Genomic DNA, 21,612 nt, shown 5'->3' with positions numbered 1-21,612 from the left:
ATAAATCATTCTCTGTATTGTTATTTCACATTCATAAAGTGGTGATCTTAACTGACCTAAAACATGGAATTTTTACTTGGATTAAATGTCAGGAATTGTGAAAAACTGGGTTTAAATGTATTTGGCTAAGGTGTATGTAAACTTCCGACTTCAACTGTATCAGGGACGGGACGGGAGGGTATTTTTTATTTCACTTTTATTTCTACAAGGCGGGTCACCATTGAGACCAGGGTGTCATTTACAAGGGAACCCTGTGAACATTAACATAAGATAGACCAATAATATTGGTCTAAGTAGTGAAGAGAACAGGGCCCACCAAAACCGACTCCTGCAGCACACCTTTCATAATATTGAGGAAACTAGATTTGATACAGTCAGTAAGCACACAATGGGTCCTGCCCGTTAGTTCTGGAAACAATGGGAAGATGCCTGATCTCGGACTCTTTCAAACAACCTTGGAACAAGTAAGAAATGGTCAACCGTATCAAATGCCTTCGACAGGTCAATAAATAGTGCAGCACAATGACTTTTATGATCTAAACAACAGAGCACATCATCTAAGACGAGTGTAACCGCTGAAACAGAGCTATGTGCTGGTCTAGAACCGGGTACAGTGCTATGTCCTGGTCTAAAACCAGTGTTATGTCCTGGTCTAAAACGGTTGCTCATTAGAATGAGAAGTTCAAATAGATGAGAGTTGGCCAGGGACTCTAACTTGGAAATCGGTAGTTATCCAAGGCAGAAGGATCTCCACCTTCGTGTGTGTGTGGTGGTGGTGGGGGTCCTCCGATACATAACCCAACCAAGCCGCACTGCTTCTTAACACAGCACGCATCCAACCCGGAAGCCAGCCGCACCAATGTGTCGGAGGAAACACCGTGCACCTGGCAACCTTGGTTAGTGCGCACTGCGCCCGGCACGCCACAGGAGTCGCGCGATGAGACAAGGACATCATTGGACTCTGGAGCAGTGGAAACGCATTCTCTGGAGTGATGAATCACACTTCACCATCTGGCAGCCCAACGGACGACTCTGGGTTTGGGGGATGACAGGAGCACGCTATCTGTCCCAATGCATAGTGCCAACTGTAAAGTTTGGAGGAGGAGGCCCTTTCCTGTTTCAGCATGACAATGCCCCCGTGCACAAAGAGAGGTCCATACAGAAATCGTTTGACGAGATCGGTGTAAGAATTTGACTGGCCCGCATAGAGCCCTGACCTCAACCCCATCGAACACCTTGGGGATGAATTGGAACACCGACTGAGTCAGGCCTAATCGCCTAACATCAGTGCCCGACCTCACTAATTCTCTTGTGGTTGAATGGAAGCAAGTCGCGGCAGGAAAGTTCCAACATCTAGTGGAAAGCCTTCCCAGAAGAGTGGAGGCTGTTATAGCAGCAAAGGGGGACCAACTCCATATTAATACCCATGATTTTGGAATGAGATGCTCGACAAGCCGGTGTCCACATACTTTTGGTCATGTAGTGCATTTGTCCCTTGAGCACCACCTCAATAATTCGGTAAACTGCCTGATGAATAAGAATGGCCAAGGAAAAGGAGTAAAGGCAATTAAGGTATAAGTTTAATATTTGTTTCAAAGAATGCATATACAAAGAACAGAGACGTAAGACAAAGCATTTGGTTTCGCACCAAAACAACAACAGTTATAATAACAATAATGTTAACTTGGTCTGGACGTCAACCCAACCTCGGAGCCACCAGTGTCTACCAACCAATCACAATCCAGGGTTGACAGACATTCCCTGTCATTGGAGGTCATTGGTGTTTGTAGCTGGTGTGTCAAGAGTTCAGCTGAGTTCCGGACCCTAAGTGTAAAAGGACAGGAAGTAACCTTTGTAAAATAAAAAAATAAAAACAGATGATGGTAAAACATCTGGAGCCTACATTGACGCATGTGCCAGCTTACATTATTATTAAATCTGTTTACCTTTGACCGCAGAGGAGACCAGGGGCTCACCTACAGGCATTACCCCAACGTTACCACCACAGAATGACAAGTAATAGAACCGACACAGTCCCTCATACCACAGATTTATTAGGAGGTACACCTAGCATGGCAGCAAAATAGCATTGCCATCGCAGCATGACAATATAGAACACTGAGAAAGGCACAGAATTCTGATGCTATAAGCATCAATTCATTCATCCAAATGGGACAAAATATGGCCACCGGTCTACACACAACAGAACGTTGCTTAGAACAAGTCAGCTTCACTAATAGTTCTATGGTTACCATAACGTTGAGACAAAGTTCAGCTAACTCTCCCTTGGTCCCTGGCAACCACTTCTTCTGCTAACACTGTTTAAGTTCCCTGCTTCAAAAGGCCAATTCCTGCATCAAGACCCATCGCAACAGGATGCCTTTAGTTCTTCAGTAATGCCAGTCTAGTCTACTCTAACCTCTTCCCCTACAGTACAGTTCTGAAAGGATTTGGATCGGTATAAGCAGTATAAAATATTTCCCCATCTACTTGATTTGGATTTACTAAAGAGCCCAGCTGGTGGGGGATAATTTGGGATTGATCATTAAAAATGGCAGACTGTTCTGTCACTAGGAAGGGAGGGGAGACTTTGGCAAAGAAAACAAACAAAAAATGGCTACTTTGCTTCATCAGGTGGTGTTGGAAGTGGAGCAGCGGGATTGGGCGCTTGATGTACTCGTCATGAGGGGTGGAGCTTAATAATACAGCAGCGTGTCAAGCTGTCACTCTGAGCCATTTCATTTGAAGGCGGAGCATAGGTCTATCAGAAGTGCACAGGAGCTAGGTGGCTCAGAGCCAAATCAACACCACTGACAGAGAAAGCTGTCAAAGACAGTATAAATGTCATACTTTAAATCAGCCTGCTGTCCTATCACCAATGAGCGGTTATGACACCTTGACAGCTTACGTCAACCCTACAACAGCTTATCTCACCTGTATGACAGCCTGTGTTATCTAACCACCTGGAAGGTTCAAACCCTTTGGAGAGTAAAAGGGGGCATGTTTTGGCCTTCTCCTTGAGTACAGGGCTGAATCTCAATAGACTATAGTTACTGCCTCTCCTTGTCTCCTTCCCTTTCATCTTCACTGATGTTTAAAGACAATGCCCAGTAGGCATCCATCATATTCCCTTTGCTAACAATTTACTTGGAGACCAGTGTAGAGAAAGGGAAACAAATGAGAGAAATCAACCTGAGCCTAGTGAGATGCACCCGTCTCGCTCTGTCCATCTGAAAGCTCTGACTGTTGTAACTGGAACGGGAGTGTGGCCATGGTAGTCACGGTTACAAGCTGGGTTAGGTTCTCTTCTGTGCCTCTCTTCCCGTTGGTCCGCTGGTTGAACACAGGGATGGAGCAAGTCATCGCTCCTTTTTGCAGAGTCTAATCTGAAACTTTTGTTTGTTCCTATACTTCGCTTCAGAGTGCATGGCTGTCAATCAGCCTTAGCAGAGCAAGGGAGGGGATGGGGGGGGGTGAAGGGGGAGGGTGTACATGTGTGTGAGAGTTGGGGTCATTCATAGCAGCACACATTTGCGTTTCTTCTTGGGCTCGGGAGGCTCCAGCGCAGCCAGTATCGCCTCATCAAACACATTCTTTAGGCCTTTCTGTGGATAAAAACAAAACACACAGGCTCAATGAAGGCTCAACACACACACAGGCTCAATAAAGGGGCAACACACACACACACACACACACACACACACACACAGGCTCAATGAAAGGGCAACACACACACACAGGCTCAATGAAAGATCAACACACACACACACACACACACACACAGGCTCAATGAAGGGGCCACACACACACACACACACAGGCTCAATGAAGGGGCCACACACACACACACACAGGCTCAATGAAGGGGCCACACACACACACACAGGCTCAATGAAAGGGCAACACACACACACACAGGCTCAATGAAAGGGCAACACACACACACACAGGCTCAATGAAAGGGCAACACAGGCACACACAGGCTCAATGAAGGGGCAACACACACACACAGGCTCAATGAAGGGGCAACACACACACAGGCTCAATGAAGGGGCAACACACACACACAGGCTCAATGAAAGGGCAACACACACAGGCTTAATAAAAGGGCATTCAACTTAATAGAACACAAAGGGGTTAAAAGATCAAGTGCAAACTAAACCATAGCATTAGACATAAAAGGAAATAAAAACTCAGGATACTTCATTCTCATAGAGGGTTGGAAATGAACAAAGACAACTGGGGATATTATCAACAAAGGAAAATAGTAATACTACCTGCATTGATTCATGTCAAAGTGAAGTGGGATCGGGCAGTGAGCGTTCAAAACAAAGGCCGGGCAAACAAGAAAGTGGAGGTACGAGAGGACATGGGCTCAGAGACACACACACAGGGCCCAAGGGGATTCAAGTATAAACAACCAAAGTCTGACCACTAAAGTCAAAAAGGTGTTGAGAAAGACACACAGGTTTACCCTGATCACTAAAGACCCTACTGTTAGCCAGAACCTCCCATGGCGTCTGCAGATAAACATGTAATTAGTCAGAGCAGAACACACACAGTTAGAGCAGCTGAGGATTGGAAGGAATGCCTTGGGCCATGTCATGTGAGAGTCGTACAATACAGATGAGCAGAGCAGGAAACCCATGTATCCCTCTGTTCGGGGAATCTCTAGAAACCCCACAGAAAACCTATGGCAAGACTTATATTTGAAAACCAGAGTTTAGGCTCTATATCATACTGGTCTTGGAGGCTGTGTGGCCAGAGGACTGAGCACTACTGAGCTGCTATCCAGCTGTCCCCATAGATAGAGGAAGGAAAGGAGAGGCAGAGTAAAAGGATAGCAATTTTAGTAGTCCTTTATTCATTCATTTCACAAATAATTCCACACAATTATATTAGCTTTTAATCTTTTTAAACTCCCAAGATGGCTAGATATGAACTGCAGCAATGGAGCATAACAGAGTGGAACAGAGAGAGAGTTTGGGTCCAGTGATGCTGCTACTGGGTTCTGGCTCTAATTCCATTGCTTCCCTTTGTAAGTTTGGCTTTAAAGTTCAACAGTCGGTCATCAGTCCACACTGCCCAAAAGGTGCCAACATGGCTTCCGCGACATTATCTAATAGCACTGGTGTGCTTTTCAGTTGAAACCAGGATGGCCAAACTCTCCATCTGTGGCTCTGGCACTTGACAGCCCTAAATGTCACCACGGTCACACCTCAGTCTCGTCATACACCAGCAGTAGTACAAAAAACACAACATTAGGAATCATGGAGGCTCCTAGAATTGGTGCTTAAATTACAATGCTGTGGAGTCAAGTAAATCAGACACTCCCTTAACTCTGGACACTCCAAACACCATAACAGAAGGAGAAACACTAACCAAGAAGAAGACACATGGGCCGTGTCTCAAATCACATCCTAATTCCCACAAAGTACACTACTTGGTCCACTATGGGTAATAGGGTGTCATTTGAGATTTGCCCTGAGAGGATAAGTGATGTGATTAACCGAACCCAAAGTCAGCACTGATAGATCTGAGAAAACCCAAGAGCAACGGACACAGTCCTTCAGGCACAGTAAGGCCATGAGGACAAGTAAACAAAAAGGGGAGGGAAGGAAGAGTCAGTAACACTCAATATTAAGTAACACTGTCGTAAAGGGGAAGTGGATACAGGGGATAGCTTGAAGAGGTGGTTGGTTGGGTTTAAACTAAAAGTAAGCAGCAGACAAGGAGAGAAAGACATTAGAATATACAGCACTTCCTCTTTCTTTGCGTCTCTGGTGGCTCTAGGGCGGCTAGGATAGCTTCATCAAATACATTCTTCAGCCCTCGCTATAACGACAAAGGGGAGGGGAGAAAACGACAACAGTTAGCACAGCACACATAGAAAAAAAGGGTTGAGATGAGCAGAGAAGAAAATAGGATAGGGAAACAGAGGGGAAATACAGAGGGAGGGTAGAGAGGGAGAGGGTAGAGAGGGAGAGGGTAGAGAGGGAAAGTAAGTGCAACATTGTATAGAAAATCTAACAGAGCACAAGGAGACTAAAGAGGACTGGAAGATAGCTAAAGTTGGTAGAGGAGATGAGGAAGCCTCTAGACTATGGAGATACTGCCCTGCGAGATCGGAGCTGAAGCGTTTGAGATAGAAGTTTCCCTGACCCACAGATCTAGGATCAAATGACCTTACCCCCCTGTCCCAACCTTCACTATCAGGAGCAAATAACATCTGACCCAGGACGGGTGGTTAGGGCAACATCTGACTGACAAGCAGAACAGTCACACAGGAAACAGGATATTGCATCAGCAGCTCTTACGGCAGAGGAAGCTGGTCTAGAGAGAGGAAGGACGGGGGCAGGACGCCAGGGCAGCGCAGGAGAGGAAGAGACACAAGATGGGGTTGGGGAGGGAGACCTAAACTTGGCCACAGTTATGATCCACTAGGTCCCATGGTTTCCGTTACAGTAAAGCCCTCGACTCCCACCGAGTAACACCATAGGGCACAAGATGTATGAGAGGGAGGTGATCGCTGTACTCCTTCAGTTTTCCCATTTCTTATGACTGTGGTCGGCAACAGGCCAGATTTTTGTTTTTGGTCAAAATAGACTGTAAAATCACCAGGAATTCAGCTAAAAATGTGTTTAAATAATTCTGCTCCCATTGGTCCACCACTTGGAGGTATTCTAGCCCTGATATCACACAAGTCTTGGACTACAGAGGTTTCCAAATCTGAACAAAAATAACATTTACGCTCATTGAATATTAGAGAAGCACACTACCCCATGTTTCAATGCAAACTGGGCTTAATTGGCACACACTGGGCTTAATTGGCACACACTGGGCTTAATTGGCACACACTGGGCTTAATTGGCACACACTGGGCTTAATTGGCACACACTGGGCTTAATTGGCGCAGTGATTTATGGTGAAAAAGACAATAGCAAAGTCTACTCAAAATATTTGCATAATATTGTAAATATTATGCAAAGTTATATTGTTTAATACTAAGTATTAAACAATATTGCTTTGTCATTTACAGCTCCTGTACCCTGTAAGCACACCTGAGACTTTATAACAATGCAGGGTTAATTTAACTGTAAAATAAGACAAAATGCATTGAAAAATGTAAGCTGTGAATGCCTGAAATCTATTACCTTGATGTAGTTCAAGTTGCTACTGTGTAACTGACATACAGGCACGACTGCTAGCAATTAAAACCCATATTTTCACATTTTAAGAAATAGTAACGAAATATACTATCATATCAATACATAAGCACATTCATCTCCTCATTTTATATATGAAGTACGGTCACTTATTGGAGAAGCTATTAACAATTTCTGAAAAAGAATGTGCTTATCTGACAGTAGCCTCAAAAACACCTTTTTGCAGCTTTGAAACTGGCTGGGAACTCAGTCAATAATGTATAATAAACATAAGACCGGCTAAGAATAAAACACTCATCGATTTAACCAGTTGAATTAGTTGAAACATTCAACTTTTTATTTCAATCCACAGATGGAGGTGGGTTTAGTAGGTTCCTCTACTGATTCACAGGGAACAGCCAGAGTGGGACTTGAACCAGACACATTGAGGTTTCAGGGCACTAGTACCTCCTGCCATAAAGGTCAGGATACAACACAGATCAGAACACGCAGCCAGTCCGTGGACCAACACTCTGTACCGTTCTCCATCCACTTTCTTGTTTCTTTGAGCCTTGACAGATGATATGTAGCATTGAAACAAAATGGTGCATTTCTTAATGTCCGCTCACTTCAGCTGACCAGAGACGAGAGAGAAAACTTAGCTGCAAGTGTCCTGTGTGATTTCAGGATGGTGAAGATGTGTGGGAGTGACTGATGATGTTCTAACGTGTTTGTGGTAGGGACTTGCATGTGCTTGGCTGGGGGCGTGTAGCATGTGTCTCTCTTCGCTCATACATGTGTGGGGACTGTGTGTGTGCGTGTGTGTGAGGTTGCACAACAGTGTGTGTGGTCTTACCTGCGTGAGGGCTGAGCACTCAACATATTTGACTGCCTTGAGGTCTTTGGCCAGTTTCTCTGCCGTCTCAAGAGTGATGGGCTTCTGTTTGTTCTTGGCCAGCTTCTCTATGGTGGACGGGTCGTCTCGCAGATCTATCTGAGTCCCCACCAACAGGAACGGGGTCTTTGGACAGTGGTGGGTGATCTCTGGAACCCACTGGAATACACGGGTTAGAGAGTGTGTGAGTGATACGGGGAGGAGACTGGAAGAGAGGCAGCAGCAGATGGAAGGAAGAGAAGGCCAACCTTTTCTTTGACATTTTCGAAGGAGGAGGGGGAAACGACGGAGAAACAGACGAGGAAGACATCTGTCTGAGGATAACTCAGAGGTCGTAACCTGTCGTAGTCCTCCTGACCTGGGGGGAGAGAGAGAACACACAACGTTAGCCTACACACACATGGAACATGCACTTCCATGTGTACACCGACACACTAGGGGACATTGGCAGGCCATCCAGAGAAGGCAGGGTGTCTTTGATCAGACTGAGGCAGAGCCAAAACTCTCCACTTTATAGAGACCAGGACACACCCTAATCTAAAATAGCAATGACACACATTTTAAATATTTGATTTGAATCCAGTGTAGACTGTACCTGCAGTGTCAAACAAGCCCAGGGTGTAGGGCTCCCCTCCTATCATTACAGTTACAGCATAGTTGTCAAACACCTGCAACACACAGAGACACATGAGACGGGGGAGCGAGAGAGACGGGGGCGCGAGAGAGACGGGGGCGCGAGAGAGACGGGGGCGCGAGAGAGAGAGAGCGAGAGCCGCGAGAGAGAGAGAGAGCGAGAGCCGCGAGAGAGAGCGAGAGCCGCGAGAGAGAGAGAGAGCGAGAGCCGCGAGAGAGAGAGAGAGCGAGAGCCGCGAGAGAGAGAGAGAGCGAGAGCCGCGAGAGAGAGCGAGAGCCGCGAGAGCGAGCGAGAGCCGCGAGAGAGAGAGAGAGCGAGAGCCGCGAGAGCGAGAGCCGCGAGAGAGAGAGCCGCGAGAGAGAGAGCCGCGAGAGAGAGAGCCGCGAGAGAGAGAGCCGCGAGAGAGAGAGCCGCGCGAGAGAGAGCCGCGCGAGAGAGAGCCGCGAGAGAGAGAGCCGCGAGAGAGAGAGCCGCGAGAGCGAGAGCCGCGAGAGCGAGAGCCGCGAGAGAGCGAGAGCCGCGAGAGAGCGAGAGCCGCGAGAGAGCGAGAGCCGCGAGAGAGCGAGAGCCGCGAGAGAGCGAGAGCCGCGAGAGAGCGAGAGCCGCGAGAGAGCGAGAGCCGCGAGAGAGCGAGAGCCGAGAGAGAGAGAGAGAGCCGCGAGAGAGAGAGAGCCGCGAGAGAGAGAGAGCCGCGAGAGAGAGAGAGCCGCGAGAGAGAGAGAGCCGCGAGAGAGAGAGCCGCGAGAGAGAGAGAGAGAGCCGCGAGAGAGAGAGAGAGAGCCGCGAGAGAGAGAGAGAGAAAGCCGCGAGAGAGAGAGAGAGAGCCGCGAGAGAGAGAGAGAGAGCCGCGAGAGAGAGAGAGAGCCGCGAGAGAGAGAGAGAGCCGCGAGAGAGAGAGCCGCGAGAGAGAGAGAGAGAGCCGCGAGAGAGAGAGAGAGAGCCGCGAGAGAGAGAGAGAGAGCCGCGCGAGAGAGAGAGAGAGCCGCGCGAGAGAGAGAGAGAGAGAGCCGCGAGAGAGAGAGAGAGAGAGAGCCGCGAGAGAGAGAGAGAGCGAGAGCCGCGAGAGAGAGAGAGCGAGAGCCGCGAGAGAGAGAGAGAGAGCGAGAGCCGCGAGAGCCGCGAGAGCCGCGAGAGCCGCGAGAGCCGCGAGAGCCGCGAGAGAGCGAGAGCCGCGAGAGAGCGAGAGCCGCGAGAGAGCGAGAGCCGCGAGAGAGCGAGAGCCGCGAGAGAGCGAGAGCCGCGAGAGAGCGAGAGCCGCGAGAGAGCGAGAGCCGCGAGAGAGCGAGAGCCGCGAGAGAGCGAGAGCCGCGAGAGAGCGAGAGCCGCGAGAGAGCGAGAGCCGCGAGAGAGCGAGAGCCGCGAGAGAGCGAGAGCCGCGAGAGAGCGAGAGCCGCGAGAGAGCGAGAGCCGCGAGAGCCGCGAGAGAGCGAGAGAGCGAGAGCCGCGAGAGAGCGAGAGCCGCGAGAGAGCGAGAGCCGCGAGAGAGCGAGAGCCGCGAGAGAGCGAGAGCCGCGAGAGAGCCGAGAGAGCCGCGAGAGAGAGAGAGAGAGCCGCGAGAGAGAGAGAGCCGCGAGAGAGAGAGAGAGCCGAGAGAGAGAGAGAGAGAGCCGCGAGAGAGAGAGAGAGAGCCGCGAGAGAGAGAGAGAGAGCCGCGAGAGAGAGAGAGAGACGCGCGAGAGAGAGAGACGCGAGAGAGAGAGACGCGAGAGAGAGAGAGAGCCGCGAGAGAGAGAGAGAGCCGCGAGAGAGAGAGAGCCGCGAGAGAGAGAGCGAGCCGCGAGAGAGAGAGCGAGCCGCGAGAGAGAGAGAGAGCCGCGAGAGAGAGAGAGAGCCGCGAGAGAGAGAGAGAGAGCCGCGAGAGAGAGAGAGAGAGCCGCGAGAGAGAGAGAGAGCCGCGAGAGAGAGAGAGAGCCGCGAGAGAGAGAGAGCCGCGCGAGAGAGAGAGAGCCGCGCGAGAGAGAGAGAGCCGCGCGAGAGAGAGAGAGCCGCGCGAGAGAGAGAGAGCCGCGCGAGAGAGAGAGAGCCGCGCGAGAGAGAGAGCCGCGAGAGAGAGAGAGCCGCGAGAGAGAGAGAGCCGCGAGAGAGAGAGAGCCGCGAGAGAGAGAGAGAGCCGCGAGCGAGAGAGAGAGCCGCGAGAGAGAGAGAGCCGCGAGAGAGAGAGAGCCGCGAGAGAGAGAGAGCCGCGAGAGAGAGAGAGCCGCGAGAGAGAGAGAGCCGCGAGAGAGAGAGGGAGCGAGAGCCGCGAGAGAGAGAGGGAGCGAGAGCCGCGAGAGAGAGGGAGCGAGAGCCGCGAGCGAGAGCCGCGAGAGAGAGAGAGCGAGAGCCGCGAGAGAGAGAGAGCGAGAGCCGCGAGAGAGAGAGCGAGAGCCGCGAGAGAGAGAGAGCGAGAGCCGCGAGAGAGAGAGAGCGAGAGCCGCGAGAGAGAGAGAGCGAGAGCCGCGAGAGAGAGAGAGCGAGAGCCGCGAGAGAGAGAGAGCGAGAGCCGCGAGAGAGAGAGAGCGAGAGCCGCGAGAGAGAGAGAGCGAGAGCCGCGAGAGAGAGAGAGCGAGAGCCGCGAGAGAGCGAGAGCCGCGAGAGAGAGAGAGCGAGAGCAGCGAGAGCGAGAGCCGCGAGAGAGAGAGAGCGAGAGCCGCGAGAGGGAGAGAGAGCGAGAGCCGCGAGAGAGAGAGAGCGAGAGCCGCGAGAGAGCCGCGAGAGAGAGAGAGCCGCGAGAGAGAGAGAGCCGCGAGAGAGAGAGAGCCGCGAGAGAGAGAGAGCCGCGAGAGAGAGAGAGCCGCGAGAGAGAGAGAGCCGCGAGAGAGAGAGAGCCGCGAGAGAGAGAGAGCCGCGAGAGAGAGAGAGACACACACAGGAAAGAGAGAGGAGAGAGAGACACACAGGAAAGAGAGAGGAGAGAGGAGGAGAGAGAGAGAGAGAGAGAGAGAGAGAGAGAGGGGTTAGAGGTGTGTGTTTAAGGTACTTACCGTGGGTACATATTCAGAGGGGAACTTGTTTGTGGTGTAGGAGATGAGCAGACAGGTTTTACCCACAGCTCCGTCACCCACCACAACACACTTGATCGTTTGCATAGCTGTGCTTTGGAAACCTCTCTACTCATTCAAGATCTAGAGTGTAAAAGAACCAGAAGAGAGATTAGTGGGTACAACGGCAGAACGACAGCCTCGGAGACAGCTACAGGCTAATGAGCACCCTGTTCAAGGCCTACGCTTTTCTGTTTCTAAAATAAAATGAAAATGTTGTCTTCATGCCATTTACATTCTCCATTCCAAGCAGCATGGTTGGACTGCGGACTGAGGTAGTGACAGCATACTGCCCGAGTGAACGTGAGAATCAGAGATGAGGAAGAAGACTGGTTGGAATAATCATGAGCTGAAGTTCACCCAGTGAGACAGACCGAGCTCTGACAGTCACTATTACACATCTCTTCCATGGGGTCTTCTGACCATCTCCCTCCATTTCTCTACCCACACACAACCGCTCTCAATACACATGCAGGTGTGTCATGTACACACACTACCCTCTTCTCTCCCTGTCATTACACACTTGCTCATTACATAAACCATGCTTTCATTACACACACCATCCAGCCAAAGAGACCACATCACAGTTTAGTGAAAGAGAAGTGTTGGTTAAGAGGTGCAACAGTGACTACAGTCAACACCCAGACACATCTCCTGTTCCATAGCTGATTGACGCAGGCCCGGTCTGTAAAACAACCTCTTGCCTGGCCCAAACCCTTCCGCATTACAGGGATTTCTTCAATAGATGACAGATGGGTTGAATAGAGATTCAGGAATATTTCTAATCCACTCATCCCATTCTTTTAGATCTGAGGCGATAGGAGGAGACAGGGGCCTGTCCTGTAACTACACCTCCAGAAACGACCCTAATGGAGAAAACTATAGACAGAGGGAAGGACATTTGGGTCATTTAAATAGTAGTGTCATTCACACAAACAAGGCATGGCTGTGCAGGTTCACACATACAGCAGAGATGGGCTGCTGGCATGGAGAAATGTGCTCCATCAGTGAGAGGAGAACACTGGGTTTTGTGATGCTACGGAATACACACCTCACACTGATCTTCACTTTACCAATCTACTACCCGTAGAACAAGCAAGACCAAAGGCGCAATAACGCAGAAATGGTCCGTTTTACTGGGGGGGAAATCAGTAACCACAGAGAGGAAGTGGGAAGGAACCAGCAAGCAGACAAAGATCTGATTGGCTGACCTGGAAGAAGAGGGTGGCATACTTTCAATTGCAGCTATACATGTTTTGGGATAGATAAATATAAATGGATCAAACTGACCTAAGACACTGATTTGACAGCGAGGCCTAAATGCTTTATCATTAGCACAGCAACATCTAGTAGCAAATCAATAACCCATATCCACGCACAGTACTAGACAATGGCAGATGTTATTGGCACAACACATTTGAAATCAGCCTAAATAAAATAAAACATTGTCTGTATACATACATCATTTACCATATTATTTAATGATAATATAGTGACGTCAGTCCCCAGCCACTGCAGGCCACTCACACAGACAACCAGGCCTGGAATTTTGTGATCTCAGGGGCGAGGAAATTTGGTCTTCAAGAGATTCCCAATCTGCCAGGGCACCAAGGCCATTAACCAAAATAGCCAAATAAATTGATTAGAAAACCGAAACACTCTAAAAATTCAGTTAAGAAAAGACAAGTCTATATAAAATGTTAAGGCTAACCCCAATTAGTCGACTGTTTGGTCGTTAGGCTGTTGGTCGACCGAGATTGACTAAAACAAGCAGTAACAAATATACAGTACCAGTCAAAGGTTTGGACACCTCCTCATGCAAGAGGTTTTGTTTATTTTTTTTTACTATTTTCTACATGAAATAACACAGACATGTAGAAACCAAAAATAAAGTTCAATTAAAATATATTTTATTTGAGATTCTTCAAAGTAGCCACCCTTTGCCTTGATGACAGCTTTGCACACTCTTGGCATTCTCTCAACCAGCTTAGTGAGTTTGTCACCTAGAATGCATTTCAACTGACAGGTGTGCCTTGTTAAAAGTTAATAAGGAAAGAAATTCTGCAAATTATGGCAAGGACAGATCAAATAAGCAAAGAAAACAACAGTCCATCATTACTTTAAGACATGCTTAGTCAATGCGGAACATTGCACTTGAAGAAACTTGCAAGGTTCTTGAAGTTGCAAAAACCAAGCGCTATGATGAAACTGACTCATGAGGACCGCCACAGGAAAGGAAGACCCAGTTAGCTCTGCAGTAGAGGCTAAGTTCATTAGAGTTAACTGCACCTCATAAATTGCAGTCCAAATAAATGCTTAAAAGTTCAAGTAACAGACATCAACTGTTTAGAGGAGACTACATGAATCAGGTCTTCATGGTCTAATTGTTGCAAAGAAACCACTACTAAAGGACAACAATAATAAGAAGAAACTTGCTTGGTCCAAGAAACACAAATAATGGACATTAGACCAATGGAAATCTGTCCTTTGGTCTGTTGAGTCCAAATTTGAGATGTTTGGTTCCACTGCCGTGACTTTGTGAGACACAGAGTAGGTGAACGGATGATCTCTGCATGTGTGGTTCCCACCGTGAAACATGGAGGTGGGATGATGGTGTTGAAGTGCTTTGCTGGTGACACGGTCAGTGATTTATTTAGGATTCAATGCACACTTAACCAGCATGGCTAACACAGTATTCTGCAGCAATAAGCCATCCCATCTGGTTTGGGCTTAGTGGGACTATCATTTGTTTTTCAACAGGACAATGACCCAATACACCTCCAGATTGTGTAAGGGCTATTTGACCAAGGAGAGTGATGGAGTGCTGCATCAGATGACCTGGCCTCCACAATCACCTGACCTCAACCCAATTGAGATGGGGTAGACCACATAGTGATGGAAAAGCAGCCAACAAGGGCTCAGCATGTGTGGGAACTCCTTCAAGAATGTTGGGAAAGCATTCCAGGTGAAGCTGGTTGAGAGAATGCCAAGAGTGTGCAAAGCTGTCATCAAGGCAAACGGTGGCTACCTTGAAGAATCCCAAATATAAAATATATTTTGATTCTTTAACACTCTGGGTTACTACATGATTCCATATGTGCTCTTTCATCGTTTTGATGTCCTCACTATTATTCTACAACATAGAAAAGAGTAAAAATAAAAACCCTTGAATGAAATGGCTACCCATACTATTTGCATCGTGTGAATTTTTTGCTTTGATTCTTAGTGTATATCAATTACCCATAACATATACCCCCAGTTGTACATTTACCGTTAATTCCTAATCTACAATGTTTGTTACTTTGGTAATGCATTTCAATGCATTCAATATTATTCCAGTCCTCCCATTTTCATTGTCTGAGAGGACACATTGTTTGCAGAGTTCACAACCTATGCTACAGTTGTGAGAAACAAGTTTGTTTATTTCATTCCATTTACGAGTTTCAACAATTTAGTCACCGTCTTTGGTTTGGAGTTCTCCTGTCAATGTTGAGTAAGGACGCGCACACATAGAAGTAAGTTCCCATATGGGGATTTGATACTATTTCTGATTGGCTTAACGCACCACCACTAATGACATTTGGAGCTTCTCAAGGTAACGTTTTCTTCACCCCAAACAGCAAGTAAATGAAGTCTTTTTACATCCATTGGGAATTACAATAGTTCCACAATGTATTTTTTAAATCTTTCCAGCCCTTTTGATAACCACTCTGCGAAAAAATCTCATGCTCTGACCCTGTGGAAACGTCATAAAATAGGCATACCTGATTACTTATCAGTGCTTGACTTGGCCTGAAATAGGTTCCGATACTGTTTTTGGGTGCTGGTACCGTTTATATTTAGGTGCAGGAGCTCCACAATACTTTTGAGCTAATATTCTAGAAGAGGAACAGGAGCTCAAGCAGTAGAACGTTTGAGGTGCCAGTACTCAGCTCTGGTGAGCTCAGGCCCAAGTCTTTGCTTCTTAAGCCCTTGCGCAAATAGCCTATTGCTGCTTCTGTACGAAGCTCACTGGCGCTGGAAACTGAGCACCCAGAATATTTTATACAATGTTGCAAGTTTGCTAGCACAAGCTTCAGGCCAGACCCAAGTTAATAATTGATCATGTTTCAAGAAAGGTTCACAACGAGCCAGGAGGCCCAAACTGCTGCATATACAGACACTGCTTGCACTGAATGCAAGAGAAGTTACAATTTCCCTAGTTAATATTGCCTGCTAACATTCATTTATTTTAACTAAATATGCAGGTTTTTTTTATGTACTACTGTGCATTGATTTTAAGAAAGGCTTCGATGTTTATGATCAGGTACATTTGCGCAACGATCGTGCTTTTTTCACGAATGCACTTTTCTTAAATCCTCACCCATTTGCGGAGTTGAAGTAGGCTGTAATTTGATGATAATTGAACAGGCACCGCATTGATTATATGCAACGCAAGACAAGCTAGTTAACCTAGTAATATCAACCATGTGCATTTAACTAGTGATTATGAAAATATCCATTGTTTTTTATAAGAGAAGTTTAATGCAAGCTAGCAACTTACCTTGGCTCCTTGCACCCACATGTACCACTATGTAACAAAATATGGAAAAAGTCAAGGGGTGTGAATACTTTGAAGGCCAAACACCAGTCATGTTTGACAAATAATGTAGGATAATTCATTTTGATGCTGCACTCGTGTAACAGGTGTTCAGTCTGCCACGCAGTCTCCTTGTGGATTGCAATGTAATCGGTCATAATTGGCACCCAAAAAGGCAGATTACACATTGTTATGGGAAAAAAAGTTTTATACAAATCGGCTCTAATTACATGTGTTCAATGCAGGTATTACACATTACCTTTAGCACTTACACTGAACAAAAAAATATATGAAATGCAACAAAGATTTTACTGAGGTACAGTTCATATAAGGAAATTAGTTCATTGAAATAAATTCATTAGGCCCTAATCTATGGATTTCACATGACTGGGCAGGGGTGCAGCCATGGGTGGACATAGACCCAACCACTGGGGAGCAAGGCCAAGCCAATCAAAATGAGTACTCCTCAGATTCATCAGTCGGACAGCTGCAGTCAGCATACCAATTGCACACTCCCTCAAAACTTGAGACATTTGTGGCATTGTGTTGTATGACTGAACTACACATTTTTAAAGTGGCCTTTTTACTGTCCCTAGCACAAGGTGCACCTGTGTAATGATTGTGCAGTTTAATCAGCTTCTTGATATGCCACACCTGTTTATTTCAGCTCATATATATAAGAGCGAGAGTAAGAAATGTGTGAGTACACAAACAGTCAAAAGAGGTCAAATGCCAATCCCCAGTACAGATAACTCATCCAGAGCTCTTTGACTTCTGGCAGAAAGGTATTCAAAGATATGATGGCAAACATTTAGTTGTGAATTGCATACAAATGTAGCGAGGAAGAGAGAAAGCAAGACTGCAAGTCATTGCAAGTCATATTTCAAGTGAGCAAGAGAGCGTAAGAGTGAAAGAAACAGCGTGTGCAAACAAACTGGTCATGCACAGATGGACCCCATCCTTCCATACCACAACACCCTAAGGATGTGGTGCTGACCATCGTTCTGGTCCAGTAGGACACACAGCAGATTGATCAGGGTGTTCACTTTCTACAGTGACTCCAGGCAGCTGGACACTTGATGCAGATGCCAAGTTATGAGTGATAGCACTGTTTAGGTGGTCTGCACGAGACAAACCCACAGACCCACACTGACAGTCTATCCGTCTACCCATATTTTACCCTGCACTGACACCGTCTATTTATAACTAATCAACACTGTTAATAGCTAATACAATCGTCATACTTCCAGAAGGGTGACCTGCATGACCAAAGCAGATGTCATGAGATGGCTACAGCTAATTCTGCGAAGGCCAAGTCAAAACGGATGGACTCAAAGTAGGCACAACAGCCTGGGGTTTGGGCCTTCTAGTGGTTACAGACACCATCTTTGGTGCACGTAGACCCGTGAGAGCATAGGATCGTATCCCGATCCCGGCGTTCCACACACACACACACTTCTGTTCATCATTTGATATAGGCCAATAAAATGTACTGTTAAAAGGAAACTCCAATAGTTGCCAACCAACACCAAGCAATGTGGACTTTTCACCTGTGGACTCAAGACTACACTGAATCTGTCTGACTGTCAATACTGATTCTGTGGGTTTATCTATAAGCTTATTTCACTGATCTGGCTGAACTTGCTTCCGAGTGCTGGCTGGCCTACAAATACAAATGAGTGGATAAAGGCTGATGCAGTCATTACTACAACTGTAAAGCGTCTCCATCGCCACACACACATCTAATGTTCAACTAATACTAGCGGGTGTTCGGCTATTCCAAGAATGTCTAAAGAGAAAATTCTCCATCCCACTCCTTTGTATTTGCAAGGGTTCACTGTAATACAAAAATCTGCAAGAAACTCTAGAAATGTGAAATTAGGCTACCCTTCCTAGCAAACCAATGGCACTTCTACAGTACGAAAAAAGTATCCAAATGTATGCACTCACTACTGTAATTTGCTCTGTGTAAGAATGTCTGCTAAATGACTCATATTTTAAAATGTAGAGAGCAGGGGACACAGAATGTAGTTGTAGAATTGTTTTCAGGGACTTCCTCCTCTGGGCTTACAGTTAAATGCTGTGCAGTAATAGGCTACCAAAACCAGCTCTATCTGCAAGGCGGTGTCTGGTATTACGCCGGGTTTACTCACCCTGAAAGGCTTTAGTGATCATTCACAGCCTCCCTGTTTCCTTCCTACTGGCTACATAGAAAAACACAGACTCACATACTGCTAACCAGCCCTTCAATCAAAGGTCCATGTTAGTAAATACAGCCAAATTACTATTACTGCACAACACTGTACTGTCTGGTACACCAAGCAAATGAAATCAATGTACTACAGAAAGTCAATAATGTTCAGTTGGATCCCTTTACTATTAGCACTGACTATATAGGGCACTGTGTAATAGGGGAAATCAGCTCTACACAAGACAACTTACCACACACACTTTCCTATGGCATGGATCTCAAGTCCAACTACCTTGATTAGAATTGGTCTGGGTAATTAGCATGGAAGGTCAGTCGCCGTCTGTTTTATTGCAACATCCAACATTATTGGATTATTTAGCTATGCAATCAATTTTAGTGCGGATTCAACATCCGGACTTCACAGGAATGCAGCATCATCAAAACATTGGCCGAATGTCAACCTTAACTTCTTAGCTGGGTAACTGATGAATAATGTCCTGGTAGCTTGGTAATAACAACATACGAGCTAAATAACGTAACGGATCGTACTAGTCGATGGCCTAATCTGTTTGGTGACAATTTTATCACATTGATAGGGAAATGTTCGACAATCACAACAATTTGCAAAATAATAACACGCCTAGGTAATATTAACGTTACATTTACAAACTACAATGTCTTGAAATAATTAAACATTGTGTTCTGGCTACCATCGTTTAGTTTTCCTTCCCGGCTTTCTCAGTAACGTTACTCTCCCTGGCAGTTTTCAGCAGTGAGCAACCATCGCCATTCGAGCTACTTAGTTATCCAAGTTAACAGTTAGCAACAGTGCGATCGGTCAATGATGAAGAAATACATAATAACGTTATTTGTTTTCATATGAACCCTGTCATACCGGTTAGCTCATTTAAATATAATATTTAATTGAAAATGAATGATTACCGTTGACCTAGCTTGCTCTCAGCTTCCTCTGCTGCTAGCTAGTAACGTTAGTTTGCAGTAGACTGGCTGGCAAGCGGATGCTGTTGTTGAATGAGATTGACAAAATGAAGCATTTTATCTCCAATTAAGTAAACAAGCAGATACATACGTTGATAGTGACATGCTAGTAATAACAGTTTTTAACCACTCTTCGGGGGGAAATTATTGATGAAAAAAGTGATTTTCCGTACCGTCTCCTCTCTGTCTCTGCGCGGGCGTTGGCAGGTTCGCGCTTGGGGGTTTCTAGTCCAAATTGCAGGGGCACGTTGCGTATGACGTAATGCGTGACATGCTAATCACAAATCACTTGTAGCTAAATGTATTGATTTACTACAAATGATTTACATTTCAATAACAGTGTACATTGATGTTTTCCGTAGTAAGAATAGTATAGTACAATACTGGATTAATCTTACTTAATCTTGGTAATGAAAGTTATGAAAACACCTGCCTTTTCACAGTCACCTGCTATATTATAAGTAGATGGAGAGAATCTCATTCCGTTTCCATTAAGATTACATTCGCACAAGATCATGATTATTATTTTAACTACACTCCACTCAATCAAAGATACTAATGTAGTCTGATTGTATCTTTGTGAAGTGTCACAGGAAATATATGGCTACATTTGCATTGGCTACTATTTGCACATTGCTACAACACTGTAGATAGCCATAAAATGAGAGTTGAAATGTCGCTATTTCTTTGGAACTTTTCTGAGTGTACTGTTTACTGTTCATTGTTTATTTCACGTTTGTTTATTATCTATTTCACTCGTTTAACAGTGGTGGTTGTTTAGATATTTGAGGCATTGGAGAAAACAATAAACAGAGGACGAAGAATACATTTCCAGATCGGAAAAGGAGAGCAAATGTCCACAAAGGCTACTGGATTTGGTTTTCAAACCCAATATAAAGTTACATAAAGCACTTTTGTTGGTCGCTAATTTTGTGCCTCTCCCAACTACGGATTCATTAGTTTGTCTGTGTGTATATGTGTACCATTGGTTGCTTGTTTTCTTATAAGATAAATTGGGGCTAGTACAAGAAGAACCTGAACTAGTGCAATGATTGCGAAGAATGTGGCAAAACCTTCACTCTTGAGGCCTTTATGAGTCCAAAAACTCGGACCGGTTTCGAGATGGACCTGGGGCTTTCCCACCCGGACCCAATATGCATAAATTCATGTAAAAAAAATATAGAGGCCCGTTCTGAACGAATCCAAGGACAACTAGACCCGTTCAGTATAGACCTGCACTGTAAAAAAATATAGAGAGAGAGAGACCCGTTCCGAACGAATCCGAGGACAACTAGACCCGATCAGTATAGACCTGCACTGTATAAACATATCTGTCATTTTACTGGACATGTAAACATGTTTCCCATGCCAATAAAACCCTTGAATTGAGTTGAGTGGTGGTGTCCTGTCGGCCAGGCAGTTGGCATGGTGCAGGAGCAGATAGGGTCAAAGTAGTGGAATGGGGTAGTGGGTAGGGTAATTAAAAATATATTTGTATTTTATTTTTCTCGGTTCCCGTTTTGTATCACAAAGGGTAATGGATTTGTATTATAGTTCAGTTGGTGGCAGTAATGCAACATATTGGATGTTAAACTCCACCGAAGAAGCTGTGGAGACGCACAGGTTGGATAGATAGTGCTGTTTGTGGGATTGGAGAGGATTGGAGTGGTGGTAGCTTTTGCTGGGTTCCCGCCCATGTGGGTGTGGAGGGTAATGAGAAGGCTGATGTGGTGGCTAAGAGTGCGGTGAGGAGAGAGGGGGTAGATATTCAGGTCCCGCTGGGCCGCAGGGAAGTCAAGTCCTTGATCCGGGCTCAATCTTTGGCAAAGGGAGTGGGATGCTAGAAGTACGGGGAGGCAATTTTATAATGTGCAGTTAAGGAAGAGGTGGGGAGTATGGGATGTAGGAGAGAGGAAGTTGTGTGGAGTAAACTAAGGAAGAGGTGGGGAGTATGGGTTATAGGAGAGAGGAAGTTGGGCACACATGCCACATTGTGGATGATGGGGAGACATGAAACAGGTCTGTGTGATGAGATGTTCTTAATGTTTGGTAAACTCAGTGCAGTACCAGTCAAATGTTTGGACTCAACTACTCATTCAAGGGTTTTTCTTTATTTTGACTATTTTCTACATTGTAGAATAATAGTGAA

General features: G+C 46.2%; 1 protein-coding gene across 3 annotated transcripts; it reads right to left on the bottom strand.

Annotated features, from left to right (window-relative positions):
- Positions 1-1,558: 1,558 nt before the first annotated feature.
- On the bottom strand, positions 1,559-19,767 carry LOC110494396 (cell division control protein 42 homolog). Of its 3 annotated transcripts, XM_036950448.1 has the most exons (7): positions 19,637-19,683; positions 19,407-19,486; positions 11,638-11,778; positions 8,636-8,708; positions 8,289-8,398; positions 8,002-8,199; positions 1,559-3,605 (listed from the first exon to the last, which is right to left on the bottom strand). In XM_036950448.1, exons 3-7 carry the CDS (start codon positions 11,740-11,742, stop codon positions 3,516-3,518), a joined length of 576 nt encoding a protein of 191 aa, XP_036806343.1. In that variant the 5' UTR covers positions 11,743-11,778; positions 19,407-19,486; positions 19,637-19,683; the 3' UTR covers positions 1,559-3,515. The 3 variants fall into 3 exon arrangements, with proteins under 3 accessions (XP_036806343.1, XP_036806342.1, XP_036806344.1); XM_036950447.1 differs by lacking the exon at positions 19,407-19,486 and having other exon boundaries at positions 19,637-19,766; XM_036950449.1 differs by lacking the exons at positions 1,559-3,605; positions 19,407-19,486 and adding an exon at positions 4,844-5,835 and having other exon boundaries at positions 19,637-19,767.
- Positions 19,768-21,612: the final 1,845 nt, after the last annotated feature.

Source organism: Oncorhynchus mykiss, chromosome 17, assembly GCF_013265735.2.
Source record: "Oncorhynchus mykiss isolate Arlee chromosome 17, USDA_OmykA_1.1, whole genome shotgun sequence".
In the NCBI taxonomy this organism is placed as follows: Eukaryota; Metazoa; Chordata; class Actinopteri; order Salmoniformes; family Salmonidae; genus Oncorhynchus; species Oncorhynchus mykiss.
Note: the sequence above shows the minus strand (reverse complement) of the source record. Positions and strands in the feature narration are given on the sequence as shown.

Excerpts from the sequence above, each read along its gene's own strand:
- LOC110494396 (XM_036950449.1), bottom strand. The coding sequence starts at position 11,742 with ATGCAAACGATCAAGTGTGTTGTGGTGGGTGACGGAGCTGTGGGTAAA. Across the intron at positions 8,399-8,635 it reads GGGCTTGTTTGACACTGCAG|GTCAGGAGGACTACGACAGG; the intron begins GTACAGTCTACA and ends CTCTCCCCCCAG. Across the intron at positions 8,200-8,288 it reads TCGAAAATGTCAAAGAAAAG|TGGGTTCCAGAGATCACCCA; the intron begins GTTGGCCTTCTC and ends CGTGTATTCCAG.